The sequence below is a fragment of the Dendronephthya gigantea genome, unplaced genomic scaffold, assembly GCF_004324835.1.
Source record: "Dendronephthya gigantea isolate DGI-Jeju-01 unplaced genomic scaffold, DenGig_1.0 000020F, whole genome shotgun sequence".
NCBI classification, from domain to species: domain Eukaryota; kingdom Metazoa; phylum Cnidaria; class Anthozoa; order Malacalcyonacea; family Nephtheidae; genus Dendronephthya; species Dendronephthya gigantea.
The window spans coordinates 1,579,597-1,605,046 of NW_021163030.1; the positions used below are offsets into that span (position 1 = coordinate 1,579,597).

General features: G+C 34.9%; 3 protein-coding genes across 11 annotated transcripts; all 3 read right to left on the reverse strand.

Annotated features, from left to right (window-relative positions):
• Window positions 1–100: 100 nt before the first annotated feature.
• On the reverse strand, window positions 101–23,648 carry LOC114521293 (adhesion G protein-coupled receptor E1-like). Of its 9 annotated transcripts, none has more exons than XM_028541670.1 (40): window positions 23,554–23,648; window positions 19,406–19,497; window positions 17,711–17,830; window positions 17,029–17,151; window positions 15,736–15,858; window positions 15,457–15,579; window positions 15,086–15,208; window positions 14,847–14,969; window positions 14,476–14,598; window positions 14,237–14,359; window positions 13,866–13,988; window positions 13,623–13,745; window positions 13,367–13,489; window positions 13,133–13,255; window positions 12,721–12,843; window positions 12,463–12,585; window positions 12,024–12,143; window positions 11,715–11,774; window positions 11,394–11,516; window positions 11,047–11,151; window positions 10,497–10,591; window positions 10,107–10,304; window positions 9,797–9,865; window positions 9,362–9,506; window positions 9,141–9,263; window positions 8,646–8,715; window positions 8,156–8,294; window positions 8,023–8,072; window positions 7,644–7,767; window positions 7,273–7,382; window positions 7,029–7,128; window positions 6,792–6,948; window positions 6,475–6,541; window positions 3,914–3,980; window positions 3,325–3,416; window positions 2,866–2,992; window positions 2,738–2,779; window positions 2,116–2,238; window positions 1,690–1,794; window positions 101–1,056 (listed from the first exon to the last, which is right to left on the reverse strand). In XM_028541670.1, the coding sequence occupies exons 2-40, from the start codon at window positions 19,467–19,469 to the stop codon at window positions 1,018–1,020; spliced, it is 4,233 nt and encodes a 1,410-aa protein (XP_028397471.1). In that variant the 5' UTR covers window positions 19,470–19,497; window positions 23,554–23,648; the 3' UTR covers window positions 101–1,017. The 9 variants fall into 9 exon arrangements, with proteins under 9 accessions (XP_028397471.1, XP_028397473.1, XP_028397472.1 ...); XM_028541672.1 differs by having other exon boundaries at window positions 14,847–14,963; window positions 23,554–23,631; XM_028541671.1 differs by having other exon boundaries at window positions 14,237–14,353; window positions 23,554–23,631.
• Window positions 3,941–5,884, reverse strand: LOC114521297. The gene has a single exon (XM_028541682.1). The coding sequence runs from the start codon at window positions 5,242–5,244 to the stop codon at window positions 4,318–4,320; it is 927 nt and encodes a 308-aa protein (XP_028397483.1). The 5' UTR covers window positions 5,245–5,884; the 3' UTR covers window positions 3,941–4,317.
• LOC114521298 (translation initiation factor IF-3-like) lies at window positions 23,597–25,423 on the reverse strand. Its single transcript, XM_028541683.1, has 2 exons — window positions 24,684–25,423; window positions 23,597–23,664 (listed from the first exon to the last, which is right to left on the reverse strand). The coding sequence occupies exon 1, from the start codon at window positions 25,410–25,412 to the stop codon at window positions 24,693–24,695; it is 720 nt and encodes a 239-aa protein (XP_028397484.1). The 5' UTR covers window positions 25,413–25,423; the 3' UTR covers window positions 23,597–23,664; window positions 24,684–24,692.
• Window positions 25,424–25,450: the final 27 nt, after the last annotated feature.

Below are 25,450 nucleotides of genomic sequence, written 5' to 3' on the forward strand. Positions count from 1 at the left end.
TATTTTATCTCGCTTCAGTGATTCAAACATAATTTGCATACACATCACCCCGAATTATTTCCTATTTTGCATGAAAAACAAGCAAGCAGGCAATGGTAAGAATTTCTCTTAATATGTTACGTCGTGCAAACATTTTAAACTAGTACTCTTACCCCCAATTAATTCAACTGAAAAAATAAGAAAATCCCCCTGTAGATCTTCCTGTTAGATTAAAAGACCTTAAACATTATTAGATTGTCTTAGAGATTGTCTTAGAGTGTGCAAAGTTATTATCGTTGACAATACTCACTCGCGATGTTCAATATTGGGCGCACTTATTAAAAAAAAAGCAAAAAGAAGCAAAGGTCATTATTCTTGTGTTTAGCAAAGCTAAAATTTATTTAAATAATTGCAGGAAACTTGGGCATACGCACTAAACTTGGATTGACTGACATTTCCAAGTTCATGCATCAGTTGCAAAAAGAGTTCAAACTCTCTTCGGGAAGGATTTCAAAAATCTTCATGTGACGTCACCGCACACATCAGTCACATGACTCATCCTGCCTTCCTTGGTGCTAGTTGCATTGGTAACTAACAATATAACCTAAGTCAAATGCCAACCATCATAATGTAATATTGGTTTTTTGGTACATGCACCTTCCCCTAACGAACCTCATTCAAAGTGAACCCGCAGCTTTTTTGCAACTCTGCCATGCATGTTGTTCGATATCCATGCGTGCATGTATATCCAAATTTACAGCAAATATTTTTACAACTCTATATGTGCAGAAGCTTCGAGTTGTTCACTAACTATACAACTAGTTCACAACTATATACAGCTGCTCGACAACTAGTACCTCATGCATGCAGTGAAACAATCCAGCTATAGCTCACAGATTATGAAGCTAGTTCACCTACTAGAAACTCTTGAGTCTTATAGTGCAACTGGGTGGCTATAGTTCACAGATTAGATCAGTCGATGTTGAATATTGCTGTGACTTTTTGATGACAAGCAGCAATTTTGTACGAAGTGCATATCTAAATATTTGAAGAATTTCTTGGTTTGACCTCTTTAAGCTATAAGAAAAAAACACGTTGTTAAAAAAATACGTTGATATATCTGTTCCCAAAATGCATTCTTGCTTCAAACTGCCAGTAAATCGCGAGTGAATCAAGTCTTAACTAAATATCGCAGCACTTCAGTCTTTAAATCACATTTTAAATCTTCACTTCACATTTAAACTTGTTCTAAATATATTTGGAAATTTCTAGTTTATTGTTTATTTAATTATTAGAAACTACTATACTAAAAAACGAACAGCAGGACCGCCTATAATTAATAATATAAGAGAATCTTTTGTTTCCCTTCAAGTAAAATTAAAGGGTTCAGCTTATACTAACCGAGTTTGCAAGCCTTGCCATTCAGGCATGTGTTTTGATAGATGTGTTTTTTGAGTTTAGTGAAGTATAGACGTTATTTTTATACCGAAAGAACTGTTGATACAAAATACAAGTGGGAGCGATCGAAATACTAACAATATGAACAAACTAAAGGTCGTATATTTGCCCAATTTTGATAACATAAACTAATATTTAATTAGTTTAAAAGTGAAATAGCTGTGCGCCTAACGGCTGTATGCGCACACAACGAAACCTTAATTGGTATCAACTTTTATCGACAATTATCTTCAGGAAATTTTAAATACAGACCTGAACATTACTATTTTTCGATTTTCTCATCAAAACAGCATCATCAAAATCATTTGGACCAAAAATGTTACGGTAATGAATATTTTGCACACCACGATTCTCATCCTATACAACAAAATATGCAAGAAGTCTTACATTCACAGACAATTTATGATGATTAATATCACTATTGCCATGGAAACATCTCTTCAAGCTCATTTTTGATTTGAATATCTTGTGATTTGTGATAATGGAGGTAATTAAAACTGGAATCGTATAATGCAGTGAAAATATTGTATGAAAGTGATTTGGGTTAAACCAGCTAAGTGTTCAAACAATTGATAAATGCGGAGCAGGACCAGGCGTAATTTACTGTGGATATTTTGGGTATATTCTGTTAGCTTTCCAGTGATCTATAATGCCTATATTTCAATGCATTTTACTTACTGTGAATAATGAGAGAGAAGAAACATTTTGCAGTGGTAATGGAGGAATTGATGAAGAAGAATTTTGATCAGAATGAAATTCACTGAAGCGAAGTGGCGATCTTTTGGTCCACGCTGTTTTCACCTGAAATAGAAATTCTTGATAGAACTGCCGAGATATAACAAGAATATTATAACAACTGGAAGTTTGGCGTGTTGCTGGTTATATTATAGACTCGCGATTACCCAATAACAATAGCGCAAGTTGAGATTGGTAACTTAGTATGATATTTCTACTTCACCGGATAGTTTTAAAAACTTTCGTGCACCCGATGGAATGTTAATCAGGCGATAAAGCTTCAAAGTTGCCTTTAGGCGATATTGGCGAGTGCAAATCGTATGAAATTCTAACTTGGAATTTTATAACTAACGGTCTAAGGCCAGCCTCAGACGTCGAACTTTTCATGTGCCAAATCAAATGCAAATGAACTGAAACAAAGACTTATTAACCGTAGATTTGGTACACGAACGTTCGACGATTGAAACAGGCCGAAGTGAAATGATCAAAAATTCTATAATACAGAGTTTATAACGCTCCTTCCACAGTTCCACTGATTCCTGGACCCCAAAGTGTTCTTGCTTACCTCATTATTACGCAAGCAATGAAATACGAGGAAACAAAACCCCTAGAAATGAGAATGTTTGGATAAATTAAAAAGCGCTTATAAGCGGGATATTTTACGTTGTCTGTCTATGCACTGATCGAGGTTACCTGACTTCCATTTAAAATAACGAAGATGTAAGAGAAAACTATAGTATCTCGGTTGAGTTGAAGAAATCCAAATATCCAGCAAATCCCCAATAAAGGAAGCAAAGTAATCGACGCTTTCAAGCTTGATCTGCGAGAAAAACAAAATAACTATCATCTTTCTTTCACATGCAGTCGTTACACCCCCTCACAATCTCATATTAATCTTCTTCCATCGCTTCTTCCATCACTTGCTTATGAATTTTTTCAATAAATTCAGACCCTTCCCGCGTTATGTTATTTGACTACTTTTCAAATGTCCCAGTGTGACAAAATCGTCTCCAAAAGGATGCCAAAATTTTGACAAGCCAATCAGGGGTCAAATAAAGGGAGTTATGCCTTTGGGCCGGCGGGGAGGAATTGAATACACTAAATTTTCCGTGTCCTGCGCGATCGCTTTTTGCAAGATTGTTGCATTCATACCTGACATCTTTCACAACATTGCGTTTTGTGTTTCGTAGGCTTGAAGGATGGAGAAGAACGCGAATAACCATTCCTAAAATCACAGCATTCATCTATATGAAAAAACAATAAGATTTAGATATGAATATTGCCAAGAATTGCCATGTAGCTATAGCTTTAAACACATTTTATAGTTTTAGAGCTGCTTTCCACCGCAGCGTTTTCAGCACGGACGAGAACGTAAAAGTTTAAATGCTTTTAAATTTTTATTTCAGTTCTAAATCTAGGCCAACAAATGCGTACTAAAATACGCGGAAAACTAAGTTCTATAATTTCGATTTATTCACTTATATATAGTTTCTTTAAAGATATCATATATAAGCATTTAGACTTTTACGTGCGTGTCAGTGGAAAGCAGCCTTAAATGCTATTCTCCATTACGTCAAATGGGATTGTCCGCTCCGCCCGCGCGCGCGAAGCAGGCTTTGAAAATCTGCCCATGCGACCGTGACGGCCTGAAAACAAAGTGTGCTTTGCCTTATTAGTGCAATGAATTATGCAGGCCTTAAATAGGCCTTAGTGCACTTATATAGCAATGTCTAGTTCATACCAAAATAACGATACCAAGAGGGGGAACCAAAGCTGAAATGATTACTTGTTGCGTGATCCAACATGTCCTAAGAAAAAGTGTACCAAGATTATAATCCAAAATGAATCTCAACAACATGCAGAAATAAACGATTGCCAAAAAGCATGAATTAGCATATTGCCGAGAAGTGAGACCATAATATAGGCTATGTAGCAAAGTAGAAAAAGACATAATAAAATCAAATTTAACATCAAATCGCTATATTTTTACTAAAACTCTTGTACAGTCTGAAAACAACCGACCATTTCTTTGTCATTACACTATAGTGGTTTAAATATTTCAATCAGTGCGTTACCAAGTAGTCGCAACTCTCTCAAATATATAAATAATGTTTAGCAGCGCATATCTAAATAATTGCGAGTCTTTCAGCTACACATCTCAAAGTCGATATATGACCCCTCGTCCGTTGACTCTTGTTTAAAGTATTTTTTAATCCTGCGGTAGGATTTTCTAAACCATTTACCAAACTGAAATTCTGAACCATGCATATGTTCGAAGCGACTGTTCTCTTTTAGTTCAGTATCAATAAAACTTGCTTGTCGTTCTCTAAGCTCTATTGATCCTGTTGTAAATTCCAGAATGTCCTCATCTTGAATAGCTATAGTGGCCGTTCTCTCACTAGAAGAACACTGTTCACTTTCAAAACAACATCCAACTTTACTGATTTCATCTGATTGATATTCCTCAGACAACACATAATCATTCCCATCTGAATCATCATCTTGCAACGACCTTCTTCCCACACTGCGTCTCGTTATACTAGATTTAGCTCTGCCTTTTCCTCGAGATAAACGATTGCTTGATCCGCGGTGAAATTTTTCGAGCAATTTAAAGCCAAGTTGAAAAGCCAAATTTGCTAATTCATAAAATTCGTGTGCCATGTCGTCAGTCTGACAGTAAAATACGTACGCCTTGTACTGAGAAAAGAAATTTTCTCTCGCTACGAGGACGCATGTTCGAGAGTAAGGACCTTTGTTGAGACATAACGTTACGTCTTTAACCTGAGTCAAAGGAAAGTTGACCAAAACATGATCTTCTTCTCTACTGGATATGTCAATTCTTTGACTATCAATAAATACAACAACTTCTCGAGCATCTTTTAACTTCTTTTTTTCTTCTGCATATAGACAATGGATGTCATATATAACACGAGCTATTTCATAATCTGTTCCTCCACATTGAGAAATCGTTCCTGAACCTAAGTATTGAGTTGTTATCTCAACTCCAACCAAAATTTTGTCATTCAAATGTAAACCACGGTAAGATGAGGACCTTCGACGATCGAAACGCATTTTCCCAAACTGTTTTATGGCAGAATACAACAGAACATGTTATACGTACCTAACTGGCTTACATAATAATTGCTCAATGTCATTGCTCAATGCTACAATATCCTTAACGGCTTAACTAAATACTCTGGAGGCGTAACCAAGTAAAAAAAAACATAACATGCATCATATTATAATACTTCAAAAAACGCACGTACAAAGTTCTTAATGTTTATATATAAGTTATCGTTCAAAAAACTAAGTGAATAAATCGAAAGAATTTAGTTTTCCGTGTAGTTTAGTATGCATTTGTTGACCTATAGGTGTTAAATAATAAAAATTTAAAAGCATTTAAACTTTGACGTGCGTGTACGTACGTGCTCAGAACACACAGTGGGAATTAGGCAGCGCCCTTAAAGGCTTAAAATCCGACAGGAAACTCATCGCAACGGGAAACTCATCGCAAAGGGAAACTTATCGCAAGGGGAAACTCAACGCAACGGGAAACTCGTCTGGTGTGAAGCCGGTTAAGTCATATAACAAGTTATATAACAAGTTAGCATCAAATGTGGTATAACAATTGCCTAAAATAGACAAAACTCGACGTTTCGAACTGTGGGCCTTTCGACCGTCAGGAGAGTTATCGAAAGGTCGAAACGTCGAGAAGTATTTGGTCTATTTTAGGCAGTTGTTATACCACATTTGATGCTAAGTTGTTTGAAGACGCTGCCACGCTGCTCCCTGGTTATATTGGAACTTATATAACAAGTTATATAGGCTAACAGTTAAGAGCGGATGAAGAAATGCTGAGCGATTTTAGTAGAAAAACTAATCCTAACAGTACTGCATATGCAATTATTTCCGATGCTGTAATCTAAAAGCCTACTCATGCAGTACTCACACTCAAATTCATTAAGTGGAAGATCTGAATCACGTCGTAAGACAAGCTTGATTTCATCTGGAATATTTAATTAATTAAGAAAGGCTTTTCTGATCTGAGGGCGCATTTTGAATGCGCTTTTCGAGTGAGCTTTTTTGAATGAGATTTTTAAATGAGCTTTCTAAATACGTAATATAGCCCTGTTTCGAGAATCAATACACTATATGTTGTTTGTAGTGCAAGGGCAAAGTTGCATGTGTTCAGTTGGCGAAAATATGTAAATATAATTGTAACACGGGTCTCAAATTCAGGTTAAACAGATGTACACATGCACAAAAGTTCTATATATTTAATGCATATTTAATGAAACGTACTTTTCTCCAGTTCCATATTTTTCCCAATATAATCCACCTGATATCATCACAATAATAAGAGGAATTCCTGAAACACAATAATTATGCATTATGCATGCGAAGATATATCTTCATCGAAGCACCTTGCTGAAGATGTATGGAATAATATCTATTTATGACTCCAAATACTGGTTTGTAACATGATTGTACGTGATAAGTTATTTATATAGACCCATACGGTTTGAAATAATTACAAAAAGAGGTTAGTCGCAACTCGCAATTATTTGACAACTTTTTGACAACTGGAGGAAAAGAAGCAAAAGTATAAATTTACTCACCGTATGCTAAAATGTAATATTTCTTCACTGTTCCATGTGCTCTAGCACTGAATACTCTAATGAGAGCATTGTACAGGCAAATTCCTTCAACCAACATCCAGAAAAACAATGCCAAGAGGAAAAAATGGAGACAAAGAGCGACGGCTTTGCAAAGCCACTATTTAATTGAAAATATAATTTTTTTTTACTATCTTACTACTATTAATTATTAGCTGCTGAGTTATTCTATATACTTACTTGAATATTGGTACATTGTGGAGCAATAAGGAACACCAACTGTGTAAGAAATATGTTTAACGCGAGATGCTTGTGGATCAAGATTCGATCACTATTCAACCTATGTAAAAAACACTGGGGTTTCCGATATCCAGATATACATAATATATTACCTTGCAAGCTTATTAGCCTACGCAAGCGCATTACCTTGCGATCCTGTCTAATACGCAGTGATTTTGTTGTGGCTTACACTTTGTATACCTACCTTAAAACACAAAATATGAGAACAGCAACAAAAGCAGAGATCAAGGAAATACTGCAGGTTATGTAGGATAAAACTGTCAGATTTTGATCATGTTTTAAAGACATCGTACTCTAAAAAAATTGTTGAAATATTTTTAGTCATTTTTAGTCATTTGCTAAGCCTAAAGTAACAGAAGAGTTTTGGATAGAAATTTAAACTGTTCAAATATTCCTTTTTTTTCATCACGATTATAAACTAGCCTGGTATTAAAAAGATGTATTGGGGAAAAACTGAAAATTAACGTCGTAAATTTTGGAAACGAACCGAGAAAGATATTAGTTGTGATATATTCTTTAATTGCCATGTAATTTATTTTTCTACCAAGTACCAACCTGTCTTCCATGTATATCCATCAGCAAAGCAAAGTTTGTAAGATGAGAGCAATGGCACACAGTATGAGTAATGTTTTCAGAATGAACTGAACAACCATTATTAAGCCACATGTTCCACGACTCACTTAGAATTAAGAAGTTTAAATTGCACTTTAAATAAAATCGTATGAAAAAATACATTGTTTAAGCCATAACGGGATATGATGGCACTGATATGCAGTGACTGCGAAGTACATGAATTCACAGAAATCGTGATATGAGAGTTCAAGCTTATAAGCTCCGAACGTTGGCTCTAAAAGTTGGCTCTGAAAGTTGGTATAAAGATTTACATATTTTATAACTGAAAGTTATGTAGCGATAAATTTACACATGTTCTTACTTTGCGGAATTTGTATTTAAATATGAACACTGATGTCGAATGTCTGGTTGCTAGAAAAGAAATGGAAATAATGTTTACATTTTCAACACTCCCCTTAACCCATCCTCCAATGTCCATTCTTATGCTTCTTTACCTGATTTATGTGACTGAAAACGAGTATGACAGGATCCACAAGATTATTGAATGAAACGGATTTGTTAGAAACAGCCTTTGCCGTTATGATAACCGAGTTTATGATATCCGTATCACGAGAGCTATTCATTAATATTGAGCTAAAAATATTAAGAATCACTCGTTATCCTGACAATTCAAAATTCGGCCTCGGTTTGACGTTATGTGACTAAAATATTGCATGCATGCAGTAGCTACATTTAACCAAGAAAAAAATGTAAAATAAAGAAGATATTTTCCGCTCCAGATTGAGCAGAATTGGTGATAAATCTGGCAATTTATTTATACTCGAGTGCATGCATGAATATTGTTTCTGAATTAGCAGATGTATCGTCATATGCACTTTTCATGAAATGTTCAATTAAATGTAGTTTTCGTTAGCTGTCAACTTTCCCAAATTTAAAATAAAATTGCATAAGATGTTAAACAAATATAACGGTATTCAATATTACCTGTTTTCCATATCATTTAGGATGATGGCAAGGTTTCGATAAAGTGCGTTGAATATACCTGAGCTATGGGCTAGGAAAAAATTAGGATTATAAAATTAGGATTATATTATACAGCAACTATACATAGCTACTACATGCAGAATGTATTGTGTGCACAATGTATTATGTATTATCATCATATACTCATACAATGCCAGTACATGCAATTATACAATTAAAATAGGTCAAAATCAAATAGCTAGTGGCATAATAACACATGTATTGAGCTCTTCCTAGTGATATCTTCCAAGTTGTACTTATTTTCTCTTTCGGCTAATAGGGTTAGATAATAGCAAACAATCGTAGAATGAAACTGGCATTGTTACTTCACGAAAACTCTTGCAACAAAGAACCAACGAACCGCCTTTTTTGAAATGGCACTTAAAACGATGTAGAACAGCAACGGGATACGAGTAAAATATATGTAAAATGATATACTGTACTGAAAAAATATACCTTCTTTATCCTCTCCAAAAAAACTGCTTGGGAAACTTATAGCACTATAATCACCTTCCGAAGAAGATCTACCGAATGTAAAACCCCTAAAATTTTCCACGTCTATGACTTTTGATGAAAGTTCTGAAAGGCACAATATGAAATGTCAAAACAACGAAGACATATAAAACATCACATAATAACTACAGCACGAGTTTTTATTTAAAAAATCAAATTCTCACCAATATTCTCCAAATTAACAAATACTAAAGATGATGGTAAAGCTTTTACGTCGTCTTCAGGTTGAAGAATTTCAATCTGTCTGTTTAATAATATGTCGCCAAAATCTTCCACGTTAGTTACCAAAGTTAATGCAGTCAATTTACGCTACAAAAATAAAAACAGGTCACCTCTGTGTCTATAATTATATCGTAATAATTATTGTCCCTGAACAAGACGTCTTTCCTTTCATTTGTATTAATCCTAAGAAGAAACTTTTGAATAGCAATTTGAATTTGAAGAGTAATAATTGTAAAGTGGACCAATGCTTTCGGCCACGCCCAAATAGCAATTAGAGAGTTTAAACAAACTGGTAAAAATATGGACAGATGATTGGCTTTTATTGACGATTCTATGCGGGCAAACCTCAGACGCAAATATATTTCAATGAATTTCACCTTTTTCACACCTTCCCAAGCAGGAATATTTTCAGTTTCTAGTAAGTTGTTCACGGTTTGACTGTAGCTCTGAAAATAAAATGAGGGTTTTGACAACGTGCCTAATAAAATCTGAACTTTTATACCCCCTTCTCTTTTTCACTTTTTACTAATGGGCGATATATTTAGGTATAAAACAAATGATGTAATACCTATATAATAGAATTGAATATATATAGAAGGCCAACTGCAGATATTCACAAATAAACTTGTCTGAAATCCTAATATATCCACAAAACGTTTCGAAAATTCAAACGTCCACTATACTCACAGTGGCGAATTCTTTAATATCATTTTTGGTGAAGTTTGACAACCTTGAACGATTCTTGTTAAACACCAAATGCTTCAGGATCCTTACAGAGGTTATAATGTCACCACCATACAATTTCGTGCTATTTAGTCTTGTAAAGTTGGACAGTGCAAGACTTCCTTGTAAAATATTTTGTTTTGTCACAACTTCTTCTTCGAACTAAATCATAAAAGGATAAGTAATAAATATGCGCTACCGCTACACGAGGTAGAATACAGTACAACCTATATGTAACCTCTACAGTGGATAGCACTATCCAGTTTTCGTAGCATTTCGCAGCATTTAAACACCAATTACGATTACCAATTGCTGCGGTTCAAAATTCAAATCATCTTCAGTTATGAAGATTACCTGATTATCAAGTTCAACTAACTTTGGAGAAACACAATTACTCATATCAGGAAGCTCCCAAATTGCTTTAATTGAACATTTTCTTGAACAGTTTCCTATTAACCAAAGTGAAAATATATCTAGGCATATGTCACAGACATGTTGTGGTTACTACGGTATACTCATACATTATTTGTGAAATCATACCATGCAGTAAGCCAGTGACGCAATACTGACAATGATGAGTTCTAACAAATCATACACGACCTTTTTACATGTTACGTCTTTCCGCATATTGGTTTTTACTATTCATTAAAAACGGTTCACGGGAGACTTAATCATGAACTATATTCCTGTAGAAACCATTAATAATTAATTATATAATCAAGTGTAACTATTAACATTTTCGACTGTTGGTATCACCCTCAACGCCACCTAATCGTCGGAAGTTATTTTTCAATTTTGCTGACATATCATCTTGAGTCCATTTTAACAAAGTGAGACGTATCGATTTAGTATGATGTTCAACAGATTTGCTGATCGGCTCTAAACAACATCTAATTTTTCTCACCCAAATGATTACGAGGACAGGAATATGTTTGAACATCTCCGGCTTTTGTACGCTCCCAGGTTATATCTTGACTTTTGTCTTTTATACAATACGCATTATCATCAACTAAAAAATCAAAACAACTGAACATAGACACTCGTTTTATTTATCGCATGAATTCCCTTTTTCTTCTCTTGTTGCTTTGGCGACATCGCCGACTTTGGCAACACTATCCTTTTAATAAATAGATCCTCTATTTCTATTCATACTAACTCTCCTGACGAAAGCACATGAAACCATAAGTACCATAAATACAATAAAATTTCAAATTAAATCAAAGCGTCCGAACCTACTATGTCGTTTGTTACCTGTGCAACTGAACCCATTTCCCGTGTAGCCGTGATGACATTGACAACCATAGGATCCAATTGTATTCACACAGTCGGCATCAGGATGACAACTTTTTCTTGTTGTACAACATTCGTCATCATCTTTAAATCATCGTAATAAAAACAGAAATTAAATTTAATCAAAAATTTGAGAAAAATTTTTGAGAAAATTTGAAAAAGAGAATTTGAAAAACGGATTGTCAACTAGGATATAATCATGCATGGGACTGCATGATATCATGATTTTTATAAAAAAATTTAAAACGATTGAAATTTGACTAATGCATGGAGACATTTCACCTGAGCAATTCAATCCATCTCCAGTGTAGACAAATGAACAATGATTGCATTCGTCGAAATCTAAACATCGGGGAAGGTTTCTATATCTGTCTATATTGTAACTGCATTTATCCATCCAAGTTTTGAGCTTAATTTTTTTGCATTATAAAACAATTCATGCAATGTATTGGTCCAAATCCACATTCAATATCGTAAACATATTAATCAAATTCTTCCAATTCGTGCATGATGTTCTTACATTGACACGGTTATGAACATGGATATGTAAATCCTGATGACAGAATGATAAAACTGTTCTCTACATGTTACCTGTACAGTTAAATCCATCTCCAATAAATCCTGGCAAGCAACGACATTCAAAGGAACCAACAGTATTGTTACATTCACCATAATTAGGGTGACAAAGACCTTGACTACATTCATCCACATCTATAAGAAAACAAATTATTAGGGTAGAAAAGGGCAAATTTAGAGTTAGAACACTAAAATCAGGAAATTTCTGGTTCTCATTCCGCATTGTACAAAATTGGACCACATTATTTTGATACGAAACTATGTAGACAAAACGAAAGCTATTATAATAAAAACTAGAAAAATTGTTCTTAAGTCACGTTAAATTTCTTAATTTCTAAAAGCAATTTTTAGAGGGTGTCAATCCCGGACGCCACGTCCCTGTTTGTAAGTATTGGTACTATCTGATTTTAAACCCTCGACGTGGCTTCCAACCTATATGTGCGTCTATATATACCTTGACAATAAGTGCCATTGCCAGTGTAGTTCTCGAAGCATTTACAATAATAACTTCCCTCAGTGTCAACGCACTCGGCGTAAACATGGCAACGCGAACGGTTTGTCGTACATTCATCTATATCTGCAATAGGATTACATTCAAAATTGGATTATTTTGATACGAAAACACAGACACCAACGATTGCACGTAGTAAACTCATCATACGACGGAAAACATGCATGGGAGATGAGTGTTTAGTACAGAGAACTTATTCACCTGAGCAGTTATGTCCATCTCCAGTATAACCATGAACACAGTTACAAACATAGGAACCAGGAGTATTTTTGCATGTGGCGTTGTCGTGACAGTTTGAAGCATTGTAAAAGCATTCATCTATGTCTATAGTAAAAAATGGTATGGTCATTATGATAAAAAAAAAACTTTGGTTAGCGTGTTAAAGTATGATTTTAGACTCGTGCGTGCTTTAAATCAGACCTATGTGTGTATGTATATAAGCCATTTTTAGAGTTTGAACGTTAGGCAGCTCTTTATCTTTATACATTCGTTACATGCATTACCAATGATTGCACCTGGTAAACACATGATAATATACTATAAACAGTCATATTTTAACATACGACGGAAAATATGCATGGAAGATAGTGTATAGTACAAATAACTTATTCACCTGAGCAGTTATGTCCATCTCCAGTATAACCATGAACACAATTACAAACATAGGAACCAGGAATATTTTTGCACATGGCGTTGTCGTGACAGTTAGAAGTATTGGGAAAGCACTCATCTATGTCTGGTAAAAAATAGTCTGGTCATTATAATACAAAATAAACTTTGGTTAGCTTATTAAGGTATGATTTTAGAACCTGTACGTAACTTCCAACCTATGTGCGTATATATATACCTTGACAATAAGTGCCATTGCCAGTGAAATTTTTGAAGCATTTGCAATAATAACTTCCCTCAGTGTCAACGCACTCGGCGTAAACATGGCAACGCGAACGATTTGTCGTACATTCATCTATATCTGCAATGACATTCAAAATTGGATTATTTTGATACGAAAACACAGACACCAACGACTGCACCTATAGTAAACTCATCATACGACGGAAAACATGCATGGGAGATAATGTGTATAGTGCAGATAACTTATTCACCTGAGCAGTTATGTCCATCTCCAGTATAACCATGAACACAGTTACAAACATAGGAACCAAGAGTATTTTTGCACATGGCGTTGTTGTGACAGTTAGAAATATTGGAAAAGCATTCATCTATGTCTAATAAAAATATAGTCTGGTCATTATATATAATGAAAAATAAACTTTGGTTAGCTTATTAAGATATGATTTTAGACCCTGTAGCCACGTAACTTCCAACCTATGTGCGTCTATATATACCTTGACAATAAGTGCCATTGCCAGTGAAATTTTTGAAGCATTTGCAATAATAACTTCCCTCAGTGTCAACGCATTCGGCGTATACATGGCAACGCGAAAGATTTGTCGCACATTCATCTATATCTGCAACAGGATGACATTCAAAATTGTATTATTTTGATACGAAACCATGTAAACAGAACAAAAATTGTTCTTAAGTCAAGTTTACTTATGTTTTTTAATTTCTACAATGCTATAATGGCTTTTTATAGAGTTCGAACATCACCAATGATTGCACCTGGTAAACACATGATAATATACTACCGTAACTTTTTAACATACGACGGAAAACATACATGGAAGATAGTGTTTAGTGCAGATAACTTATTCACCTGAGCAGTTACGTCCATCACCAGTATAACCATGAACACAGTTACAAACATAGGAACCAGGAGTATTTTTGCACATGGCGTTGTCGTGACAGCTTGAAGTATTGGAAAAGCATTCATCTATGTCTAATAGAAATGTAGTCTGGTCATTATAATAAAAAATTAACTTTGGTTTGCTTATTAAGATATGATTTTAGACCCTGTAGCCACGTAACTTCCAACCTATGTGCGTCTATATATACCTTGACAATAAGTGCCATTGCCAGTGAAATTTTTGAAGCATTTGCAATAATAACTTCCCTCAGTGTCAACGCATTCGGCGTATACATGGCAACGCGAAAGATTTGTCGCACATTCATCTATATCTGCAACAGGATGACATTCAAAATTGTATTATTTTGATACGAAACCATGTAAACAGAACAAAAATTGTTCTTAAGTCAAGTTTACTTATGTTTTTTAATTTCTACAATGCTATAATGGCTTTTTATAGAGTTCGAACATCACCAATGATTGCACCTGGTAAACACATGATAATATACTACCGTAACTTTTTAACATACGACGGAAAACATACATGGAAGATAGTGTTTAGTGCAGATAACTTATTCACCTGAGCAGTTACGTCCATCACCAGTATAACCATGAACACAGTTACAAACATAGGAACCAGGAGTATTTTTGCACATGGCGTTGTCGTGACAGCTTGAAGTATTGGAAAAGCATTCATCTATGTCTAATAGAAATGTAGTCTGGTCATTATAATAAAAAATTAACTTTGGTTTGCTTATTAAGATATGATTTTAGACCCTGTAGCCACGTAACTTCCAACCTATGTGCGTCTATATATACCTTGACAATAAGTGCCATTGCCTGTGAAATTTTTGAAGCATTTGCAATAATAACTTCCCTCAGTGTCAACGCACTCGGCGTAAACATGGCAACGCGAACGATTTGTCGTACATTCATCTATATCTGCAACAGAATGACATTCAAAATTGGAATATTTTGAAACGAAAACATGTAAACAGAACAAAAATTGTTCTTAAGTCAAGTTTACTTATATTTTTTAATTTCTACAATGCTATAATGGCTTTTTAGAGTTCGAACATCACCAATGATTGCGCCTGGTAAACACATGATAATATACTACCGTCACTTTTTAACATACGACGGAAAACATGCATGGAAGATAGTGTATATAGTACAAATAACTTATTCACCTGAGCAGTTACGTCCATCTCCAGTATAACCATGAACACAGCTACAAACATAGGAACCAGGAGTATTTTTGCACGTGGCGTTGTCGTGACAGTTTGAAGCATTGGAAATGCACTCATCTATGTCTGGTAAAAAATAGTCTGGTCATTTTAATCATTGTAATAAAAAAATAACTTTGGCTAGCGTATTAACCTGGTAAACTGGCAAACTCGTGATAATAATACTGCATGATCAGGAAAACATGGATGGAAGATAGTGTATAGTACAGATAACTTATTCACCTGAGCAGTTATGTCCATCTCCAGTATAACCATGAACACAGTTACAAACATAGGAACCAGGAGTATTTTCGCATGTGGCGTTGTCGTGACAGTTTGAATCATTGTAAAAGCATTCATCTATGTCTAGATAATAACAAAGGCATATGTATTAATATGTAAATATTCAAAGAAAGACGCACATAATTCAGGTCTTGAAACTGATACATTGCATGATTATTATTATTTTCTTCATAATTCACCGTTACATAATTATAACCAATATTATTGAGACGTTTAGAATTTCTATGATAGCCGCTTGTATTTTGTTTTAGTGTTAAAACTGTATGGAATTAATATTATGTAACCTACTAACCTAAGTCACGTGTAAGTCACATGTAGTTACATTCATATAAGAACTAAATCTATAGAGGCATTTCGCATTTCTATGACAGCCATTTGTGTTAAGCACTGATTAATATCCCACTAGATAAAACTACTACATTATTGTAGGAAAATATACAACGTGTTTCTAAAGGCCATTATAAAGGTATTCAACAGTAAAGAGTCATTCCTTTACAGGGTATTAGAAAGCAAAAGTCGGTTTGGGGGACAATTGGAGTCTAAAACAATTAGCTTTACTTCAGCTAGCGGTTAATTACATCAGATACACGCGTAAAAACGCACAAGTTGTAACAAGTCTGCAGCAGAGTTGTTACAAGTCTATCCACGCCTGCAACAAGATTTATTCGCACCGCTTGCTCCAATTTGTTGTAACAAGTTTGGGACAAGCTGTTAACAACTTGTAGCAAGTCCGATGGCACTATCAGACTTGTTACAAGATTGTTCTGACAAGTCTTATCAGATATGATACAACAACGTTGCTACAAACTTGACAGAAAAGGATTGTAGCAAGATTGTCAGATCATGTTTGTACCAGACTTGTTGGAACAGACTTGTAGCAAGTTTTTTGATTCAACAAGTTTGTTACAACTTGTTAACAAGTTGTCCCATCTTGTCAACAGCTTGGGACAAGCAGTGCGAACAAATCTTGTTACAAGCTTGTGAACAACTTGCTACAAGATACGATATTTTTACGCGTGTAGATATCCATTGTACTTCGTTAAATGTGACGAAGTTAACATTCATAAAGTTACAAAAACGGTTTTTCGCTACAAATAAATATATACAAGAAAAAACATGACGGGACTATCATCACAAGTACGTATATCAAGTGTGGCATATTGTCGATACAGCCTAATGGATTATAATGGATGATGATGGTATTCTATAGATATGCAATTAAAGTCTATTTACCTGAACAGTTATGTCCATCACCAAAATAACCAGGAGGACAGATACAAAGGAAGGAACCATTTGTATTGTGGCATGTTGCGTTGTCGTGACATAAAGAGATATTTAATGAACACTCATCTATGTCTATAAATAACAAAAACATACAGAAACATTCAAAGATGAGATATTATATTCCTGCCGGGTAATGAAACCGTATACAAATATCTCAAATATGACAAACTTTGTTGGGAGGATATCACCCCCCCCCCCCCCCAACGGGTCCCCACGGCCTTTTTGTAAGTATTCGTATAACACACAAGGAAAAACAAGGAGCCTGTTATTAAATCGTCCTTAATAAATTTCCCCCTAAGACTTAACGATATTTGAGGAATGAATCTGAGATCTCAACAATCGGTCTAAAAGCCACAATACACTCTTTTGCAATTTTTTTCTGCGAATTTTCCGTACGATTTTCTCCTTTTAACTGATGTGACCGTGTAATTAGTCACAAATGCTTTGATATATAAGAGCTCTTATTGGAACATCAGTAACTAATTCACTTGTTCACATCTATCAAAAGAAAAAAATCGTACTCAAAATCATAGCAAAAAGTGTTTACGGGTTTTATTAGAATCTAGAATACTGAAAACAGGCAATTCTGACAAAAAATTATCACGACTCGAACTCGAATTATTCTACTTACCTGTACAATGCATTATTCCTTTGTATCCCTCGTTACAATCACACTTGTAGTCTTGCCCCCCCATATACGTGCATTTTGCATGTTCATCAGGACAAGGATTGTCTTGACATCTACCGATCTCTAATTCAAAAATAACACATTTTCTCGATGTACTCAATATTTTCCACAAATGTAACAAAAGCCGTGTTTACACTTCAGGCCTAGACCTGACCTGGACATAATCTAGGACAAGTCTAGGTAATATGTGCCACGTTCACACTGTCTTCCTTGTTGCTGATATCGGATAGCCAAAGTAATTGACAAAATACTTGCCGAAAAGTGCTAATACTATATGTATCCTATACAAATCACATGCAGTATTAAGTTCAAAATTTGTCAGGACTAGGTAAATCCTGTTTACATTACAAAAATCTTCCCCAGGCCAGGTCTAGGTCCGGTCCAGGCCACCTTCTGCTGTTGGCCTGTATTTCGAATAAACAACGTTCACATTTAGGCCTAGGCCTGGTCCAGGCCAGGTCAGTACTATTATTATCCCTGCTGCATGTTATCAAGAGTTTCTATTTTAGGGGGGCTTTATCGTCGTTGTGTTCTCGGTGTTGGTTCTTGTTCGTTAATTGCACTCTCTCGTTCGTTTCATTTCTTAGGTTTCCTCCAACGTTCCCTACGACTTTATGATTTTGTCATTTTGAGCTGTGCGAACATTTTTATAAAGAGAGGTAAGAGATTGACACGACAATGTGCATGCGGCCTGCTTGTTTTCAGGAATAATTATGTTGGCTTTACTTGGTCATGGGCTTTCAAGTCTGTCGAGGTCTGTAAACTTTAATGACCACGACGCGACCAAGTTTACTTAAAAACAACTGCATTTGGCGTCTCTAATTCCTCACTTATGCATAGAAAGCAAAGTAATTATACTTATAGCCATGCATTTTTCTGACAAAAATTGTATCTTATTCACTTGTCCTATACTGACTTTTCTATTTTTTTCAATTTTATCATGCGTGATATAACTATAAATACATGCAAAGTGTCTCGAAAAAAATATCATGCAAAAAGATCCATATTAAATGAAGACAGATGAATTCTGCATTCTGACAATATTTTTGATGAGAAAAAATGGTATTCTTAATGTATTTTATTGACAATTTTCGAATTTCATGACATGAGTCTCCCCTCCAGCCTATAGCTTGGTGGGTTGTCAAATCCTCGCTATCTTGGTCAATATTTCAAAACACAAATCATGTTTTTATCGTTGCTGTATTGAGAAGGCCACCTGCTATATACACAGTACGGCGGAAATAGGAAGCAGTTGCAAAGTAAATAAGGAAAAAGTAAATCTGTAAGTAACTGAGTTTGTTCCTTCGAAAAACAGAAGTAAATTTTGTGAAAGCCAACATGCCCACAATATGACAGATTCTATAATAATATGACGTCATATGGAAACCAAGAATGCATAAGCACCTAGGCAAAGGTCCAGTGCGTGAAAGAGATCTAAACACTATATGTGAATGAATTCACCGTCATGGTTCATTTGCTGTAGTGATTCCTAATCATTTATATAAATATAAGATTATTAGGAGTGAAAATATTATATAGAGAAAAAAGATAATAGCAATACCTATACAATAAAAATATTTTGTCGCATGCTCGACATCATTTGTCGTATTAACATTACGGTTTTGTTCAAGAACTAACCTCCGCCGGTTGAACTTGAGACAAGTAAGAGAAAAACATTGAAAGTGATTAACTTCATTCCCATTTTTGAAGAATTCCAAAGACACCAGCTTCTGAAAGTTAGCAAAAAACGAAAATTTAGACTAAAGTTGAACCGGGATTTTTGTGTAAACATTTTGTAAATGTTAATAAGCTAGGAAATAAGTTACAGCCGCAAAAAATTTGCATGCTGTTTCCATGTTTAGTATAACTTTAAATGATGGCAGCATGTAGTCTAGTTGATTATGAAATAACAGTCATGCAGATGGCTTGGTAAATGACGTTAATTGCAATTAATGAGCTCAAAGAGCTACAGCAAATTATTGTGTAATACATTAACACAAATGCATGCATGCAGTATTAATAGAAACTGGTGAGCTTTATTTAGGAAATTTCCAATACAGAATACTAAATTAGACGCGAATATTACGATAACTGCGAGTGCGATTTCATGCGATATATATATGTAAGCCTATATCACAAAATTATAGGGGAAACATTGTTCCCAACAGTAGCTACAGTATCTCGTTGATTCAGACAAATTTTGCCAACATATGGATAGATAGCTAGCTAGTTATGACACTTAAGTACTATACTGATGGCGCCGTTATTGTCTTCTTCTATCTCTTTGATCAATGCAATCGATGGATGATGAAAATGGTATTAAAATACAATCACAGATATATTCCAAATATTTCTAAAAGGCCGGGAAAGGGAGAGAAATTTCTAGTTCTCATGCAATCTTTAGTGTAAGTCAATTATTGTGGAGTAGAAACAGATTGATCGTCCTAATTTCAGAGGCCGCGTTTACGTCGCGCTTCTCTAATCAAGGATCTACCGTCTACGACGCTACGATTAACTCGACATCGCTAGTCAATTGCTACAGGACTTTGAAATAATCATACAAACGTTTCAATTGGGCTAAGAACCTCCGATGTCTGGCTGAAATTGCAGTTTCACTACCAATCAGCTATCACGTTGCCGTTGCTTTCATATCTTCAAGAAGACGTGAAAATGACTTGATCATTTACTTGAAGGCGTCGTAAGAACTGTCGTGGGCATAAATTATGCATACCTATTGTCTCGCGTGTGGAGCCGGCCGCGTCGTGAATCATAAACTTCCTATTTATATAACAACGTAACAACAACCCCGCCAAAACAATCGCTACAGCAAATGTTATTATTGTTATATACTAAAATGTTTTGAAACAACATGGCCGCTTAAGTTGAGCCAATGCCAATGGTACTGTGGGGATGGTGCGATTGAACCATTTGCCTTTTATATAGAATAAAAGAATAAAATACAGATTCAGATATTTTCAATTGAGTTACTGTAGTCTACATGCAAATGTGATTAGAACGGGACTAGCTCCTGTTAATTTCTATTGCAACAGTCGCTGATTTAGTCACGTTTAATTTCCCACTAATTTTTTTTCTTTCTTATTCCAAAACCATGCCGCATTATAAGTTCCTCTTCTCCCATACTTTGTGTACTTTATAATACCGTTGTTCGTGTCGTTCATTAATTTTCCAAATTTGGAGCAGCAAAAAGACATGTTATTTTAAGAAAAGCTCCATGTCTATAAAAAACAACGGGAAGCCACGCAAAAACCATATAATATAGCTAAATATATATATCAATGTGTCAATATTTAGCGCAAACGCGTTGGGAATGAACGATAAATTAACTATTAATATACGACATGGAGGGTTAAAGGGTGATATTTATGTAACTGGTCATTATAATTAAAATACTTGATATCGTTATTTTTCCTCTAACCTTAATATTGTTGTTTGTTGTTTCCCTTTAATGTTGAGTACAGAGAAAAATTGTCCCTTTATGTGGTTTAATTTGTTTAACACGTTAGCATGCAAGCCAACGATCGAATGATGCAAAATGAAAATTGAATTTACTTTATAAATTATTGCACCTGTTTTGTATGAACAATGCCTGTCATGTTTCAGGTAATAGTATTTTATCAACGGTTAATGGAAATTGAGTGTTTAAACACTGTTGGGGTCGACGATCCTGAAGATATAATGCTAACTACAATTGACAATTACACTCATACATTAGACCCACAGGATGTATAAAAAAACGCAACCTAAACAATCCCAAAGGCCTACGACCTTTTGTTATTGAAAAGAAGCGAATATTTATAAATATTTAGTGTTGGGTTTTGTCAATGAAATTAAAACTTTTCTTCGTTACTGGCGACATCGGCAACTGTCGGTGACGTGTCGTATGAGAACCGGGTTAATAAGGAGAGATGCGAAGTGCATGCATGCTACGAAATACATAATTATCTCTTGAGATCTGAAATAAATGAACTGCTTGCATGGGTTAGTGTTATTTTGCTTTTATTTATATTTCAGACCTTTTCTGCCTTAGTGGATCACTGTTTCGAAACTATGGTCTACTTTGTGACACACATGCATGAACCTTGTCGTTATTAGTTATAGCCTAAAAGCATCTTCATATATAAATAAACTGTGAGGAGAGTACGACGTGACTAACCCATTAGATGATTGCTTATTCGAAAATAATCCACTTTACAAATGCACTAACAACAATAAAGTGGTCATAATGGACTGAATGGTGTATAATTTTAATCTCGAATGCATTAGACTTTTAAACTTGTCTTTACTTTTATTCATTTTAAATGTAAATAAAGGTATAAATTGTTTAAAGTTTTAATTATTTAATGTTTTTTGTAAGGCCCAATACAAAGATCGACCACAGCATATTCACGAAGTTGTAGGCCTCTCTCTATACTCATTAATTAAGCTATCTGGCAAACGAAGGTTGCAGGAAAATGATATGGCACATAAAATACTTTTCCTGAGACCAACTGATGATTGTCATGCATAATTTTCACGATAGCAACACTTCCTACACTACCGTAAATATTTATTCAGCCATCAACAATTGCATTCAATTTTAGAAAATGGAAGTCTTTATTGCGAACAAATGTCGACGAGTTGGCTCATGAAAACAGCCCTTAATCCTGGTTTAAAATCCTTTATCTATCGAAGAAAATTATACACTTCATTGATCATTGCCAATAGGTCATTGAAGAACGCCGATGAATTACGACATATGAAAGCAGGCTTTAGAAGAGCATTTGGACTAGCAAACCAAAGGCTTAAGGTCTCTAGTTCAATTGCCACTCTGGTCAAGCTAATTTTTCAGCTTTCCTGGTTGGTAACTGAAAGTAGTACCATCCAAATATATAGAAGTTCAGCTGATTCTTGTACGAAGTATATACGCCATAATTTATGCAATAATTCTTAATGACAAATGTGGTGACGAATAGAATGCATAAGAACAGGTGCATTGCCATTGTCTAAGAAGCCATTAAACCATAAATATTTTTTCTAAGCAAAATAGATCAATTCTTAGACATGCAAGCGCTGTGAAAATTCTAGAATTGCCGCAACAACAAATTTAATTTGCGCTTGGCCTATGAATTAGCATTCAATCTATTTAACCAGTAGTTACCAGGAGTCTGGACTTCTTTTTTCCAACTTAATCAAGTAATAAGTATTAAGAAATAAGAAAATTAGCCTGGTCACTAATATCCTCCGAGTTCGCTTGCAAGTTTGCCAAAACATTTTTTTCACTTCACCTTGAAATGGTACGCTTATATACATACATAAGCACATTTTCTTCAGTATATTTTCTAGCATTCGATATTTTGTCTATAAATTCATTTGCTGTAACACATTTCCTTCGCATTTCTATTCACCTCCCATAAATTATGTTCGTCACACGTAAAGAAAGCAAACGCCTCGTAGTGAATTAAGGTATACGTTTTTCGCCAGCTTTATAAATTTAGGTTCCTTTAGGCTTTACAAGTTCACGCTGTTTTTTGAAACACTGACTACTGTATATACTGTATATAAACATGTATAACCATTGTACTGAAAGAACTTAAATGTACAGAAAGTTCTTTCAGAAAGAACTTAAATGTACAGAAAGTTCTTTCAGGTAAAGATAAGTTTTGTTGAGAGTTACCAGACTCTTCTGTCTCAGCTTATCTTTCCCGTAAAATTATCCCGACTCGGCCGACCGTATTTATCTATTGGACTTAGATCTCGTTAGACTAAACATACTCTGATAAACTCACTTTCTGTTGACGTTAGTAATTCAGCAATTACTGTATTGTAGTCGGCAAATAATCCACCAGGAACGAAATTTCGCTCGCATCTCCGACTTCTTCGGCTTTCAGACCGCTCTGCTAAAACAAAATTGAATTGCACGCACGAAATACACTCGTCACAACTTCATACTTGACAAGCATATTTTTGAACATAAATTATACATAGGCTTGACACTGACAAATATTATTTGTTAAAAATTACTCGTCTGTCTCAAGCAAATGATATAATGGTTTTTACTAATGCCAGCTATTTTGACACTCAAATGATTGAGCAGCCGACATCTAAGAAGAAACAAGTTTCTTGTTGACCAGGGGTTTAGAACAGCACCTTGGCAGGATCTCAAAGGATCAAATGTGTTTTACTGTGACGAAAAGCTCATTTATGATGCCTAAGCTCATTTACACATGCTAGTTATAATCATGCAAGATTCAAACAAGCATGAGATGATTTTGAGGTTTATATAATATATAGAAGCCTACAGCCCCAAACCACTCTTTCATTTATTGATATCCCCTTTATCTGAGCAATATTACACTCACATGCATAATTGGCCATTTTGAATTTGCAAAAGGAATAATGATGCTGTTAACAGGTTTGACAATCCCTAATGGGATTGTTTTGGGGGAGTTTGCACAAAAGTTGCCCAAATATTAATAGCCCTAAATGTGTCATTACCAGTCCTAAGAAAATCATATTGACTCTAAGATTTCTACCTGCATAAACAGGGACAAAATTGAAAAATTCCAAAATGACTGACCTAAGCAGCAGGGTTTCCACATTGCAAGGAAATTTCCTTGCAATTAGCAACCACAAGGGAGGGAGGGATCTGTTTTAATATAATATTTTATGCATTCTTTTCAAAAGCTCTTTGTTTCTCTCTTTTGTCATTGCCATCCCCCTAAGAGGACAGCTATATGCAAATAAGTTGTGGAAACCCTGCTAAGCAGTTGCTCAGAGTAATTATGCTAATTTTAAAGAGTTTTCCATTTTCAGGAAAATAATGCACTGAATTTGTTTACTCTCTACCATGCATGACCTATGTTGAATTGATTGGTATTAATATTAATAGGATGGATAATCCCAAATTCAAATGAACCTCATAAACTTATTTCCTTTGAAGTGGTATAAATGTTGCTCGTACACCATTACCAACAACTTTTACTTCTCCTTGCAAACAACCCACATCACTGACAAGTTCAGCTATCCTCTGAATCAAAGCCTTTTTATCATCCACATTTGTATTTTGTAATCTTCGATGGGCGACAAACACTTTAACACTATCTCGATCTTCCAAAAATTCAACAATTTTTTTCAGTTTAATGTCTAAATCATGCTTGCATATTTTTGCAGTAACTTTCACCTCCTTTATCTTTCTAGTTTTGACATTTTTCTTTTCTTCTTTCATTTTCTCGTAAAGTTGTTGTTGACTGACCAATTTGCAAACAGTTTCTGAGGGAGTTTCACGAACTTCCACTACCAGACAATTTTCTTTCTTTCCTTTTTCAAGGGCCTCCTTCAAAGTGATAATTCCAAGATTTTTCCCCTCTTGATCAATTAAGCGAACATTTTTTGCTTTAATATTACTGTTTAAACGATATTCTTTGCTTTTTTTACTGTGTGCAGTTTTTACTGAATTACGTCGAATAAGTTTACATTGCGTCAAGGAGTTAATAAGAAAGCTTTTTTCATTTCCCGTCAGGCTGTACACTTTATACCTCTGTAAGGATTGCACGCATTGACTTACTGTATAATTATAGGAAATATAGCATCTTGACAGCAATTTGCGATGCTCTAAAACGACACGAAAATGGCGCAGATTTACCATTCTACACAAAACTGCCGCCATATTGAAATATTATTACA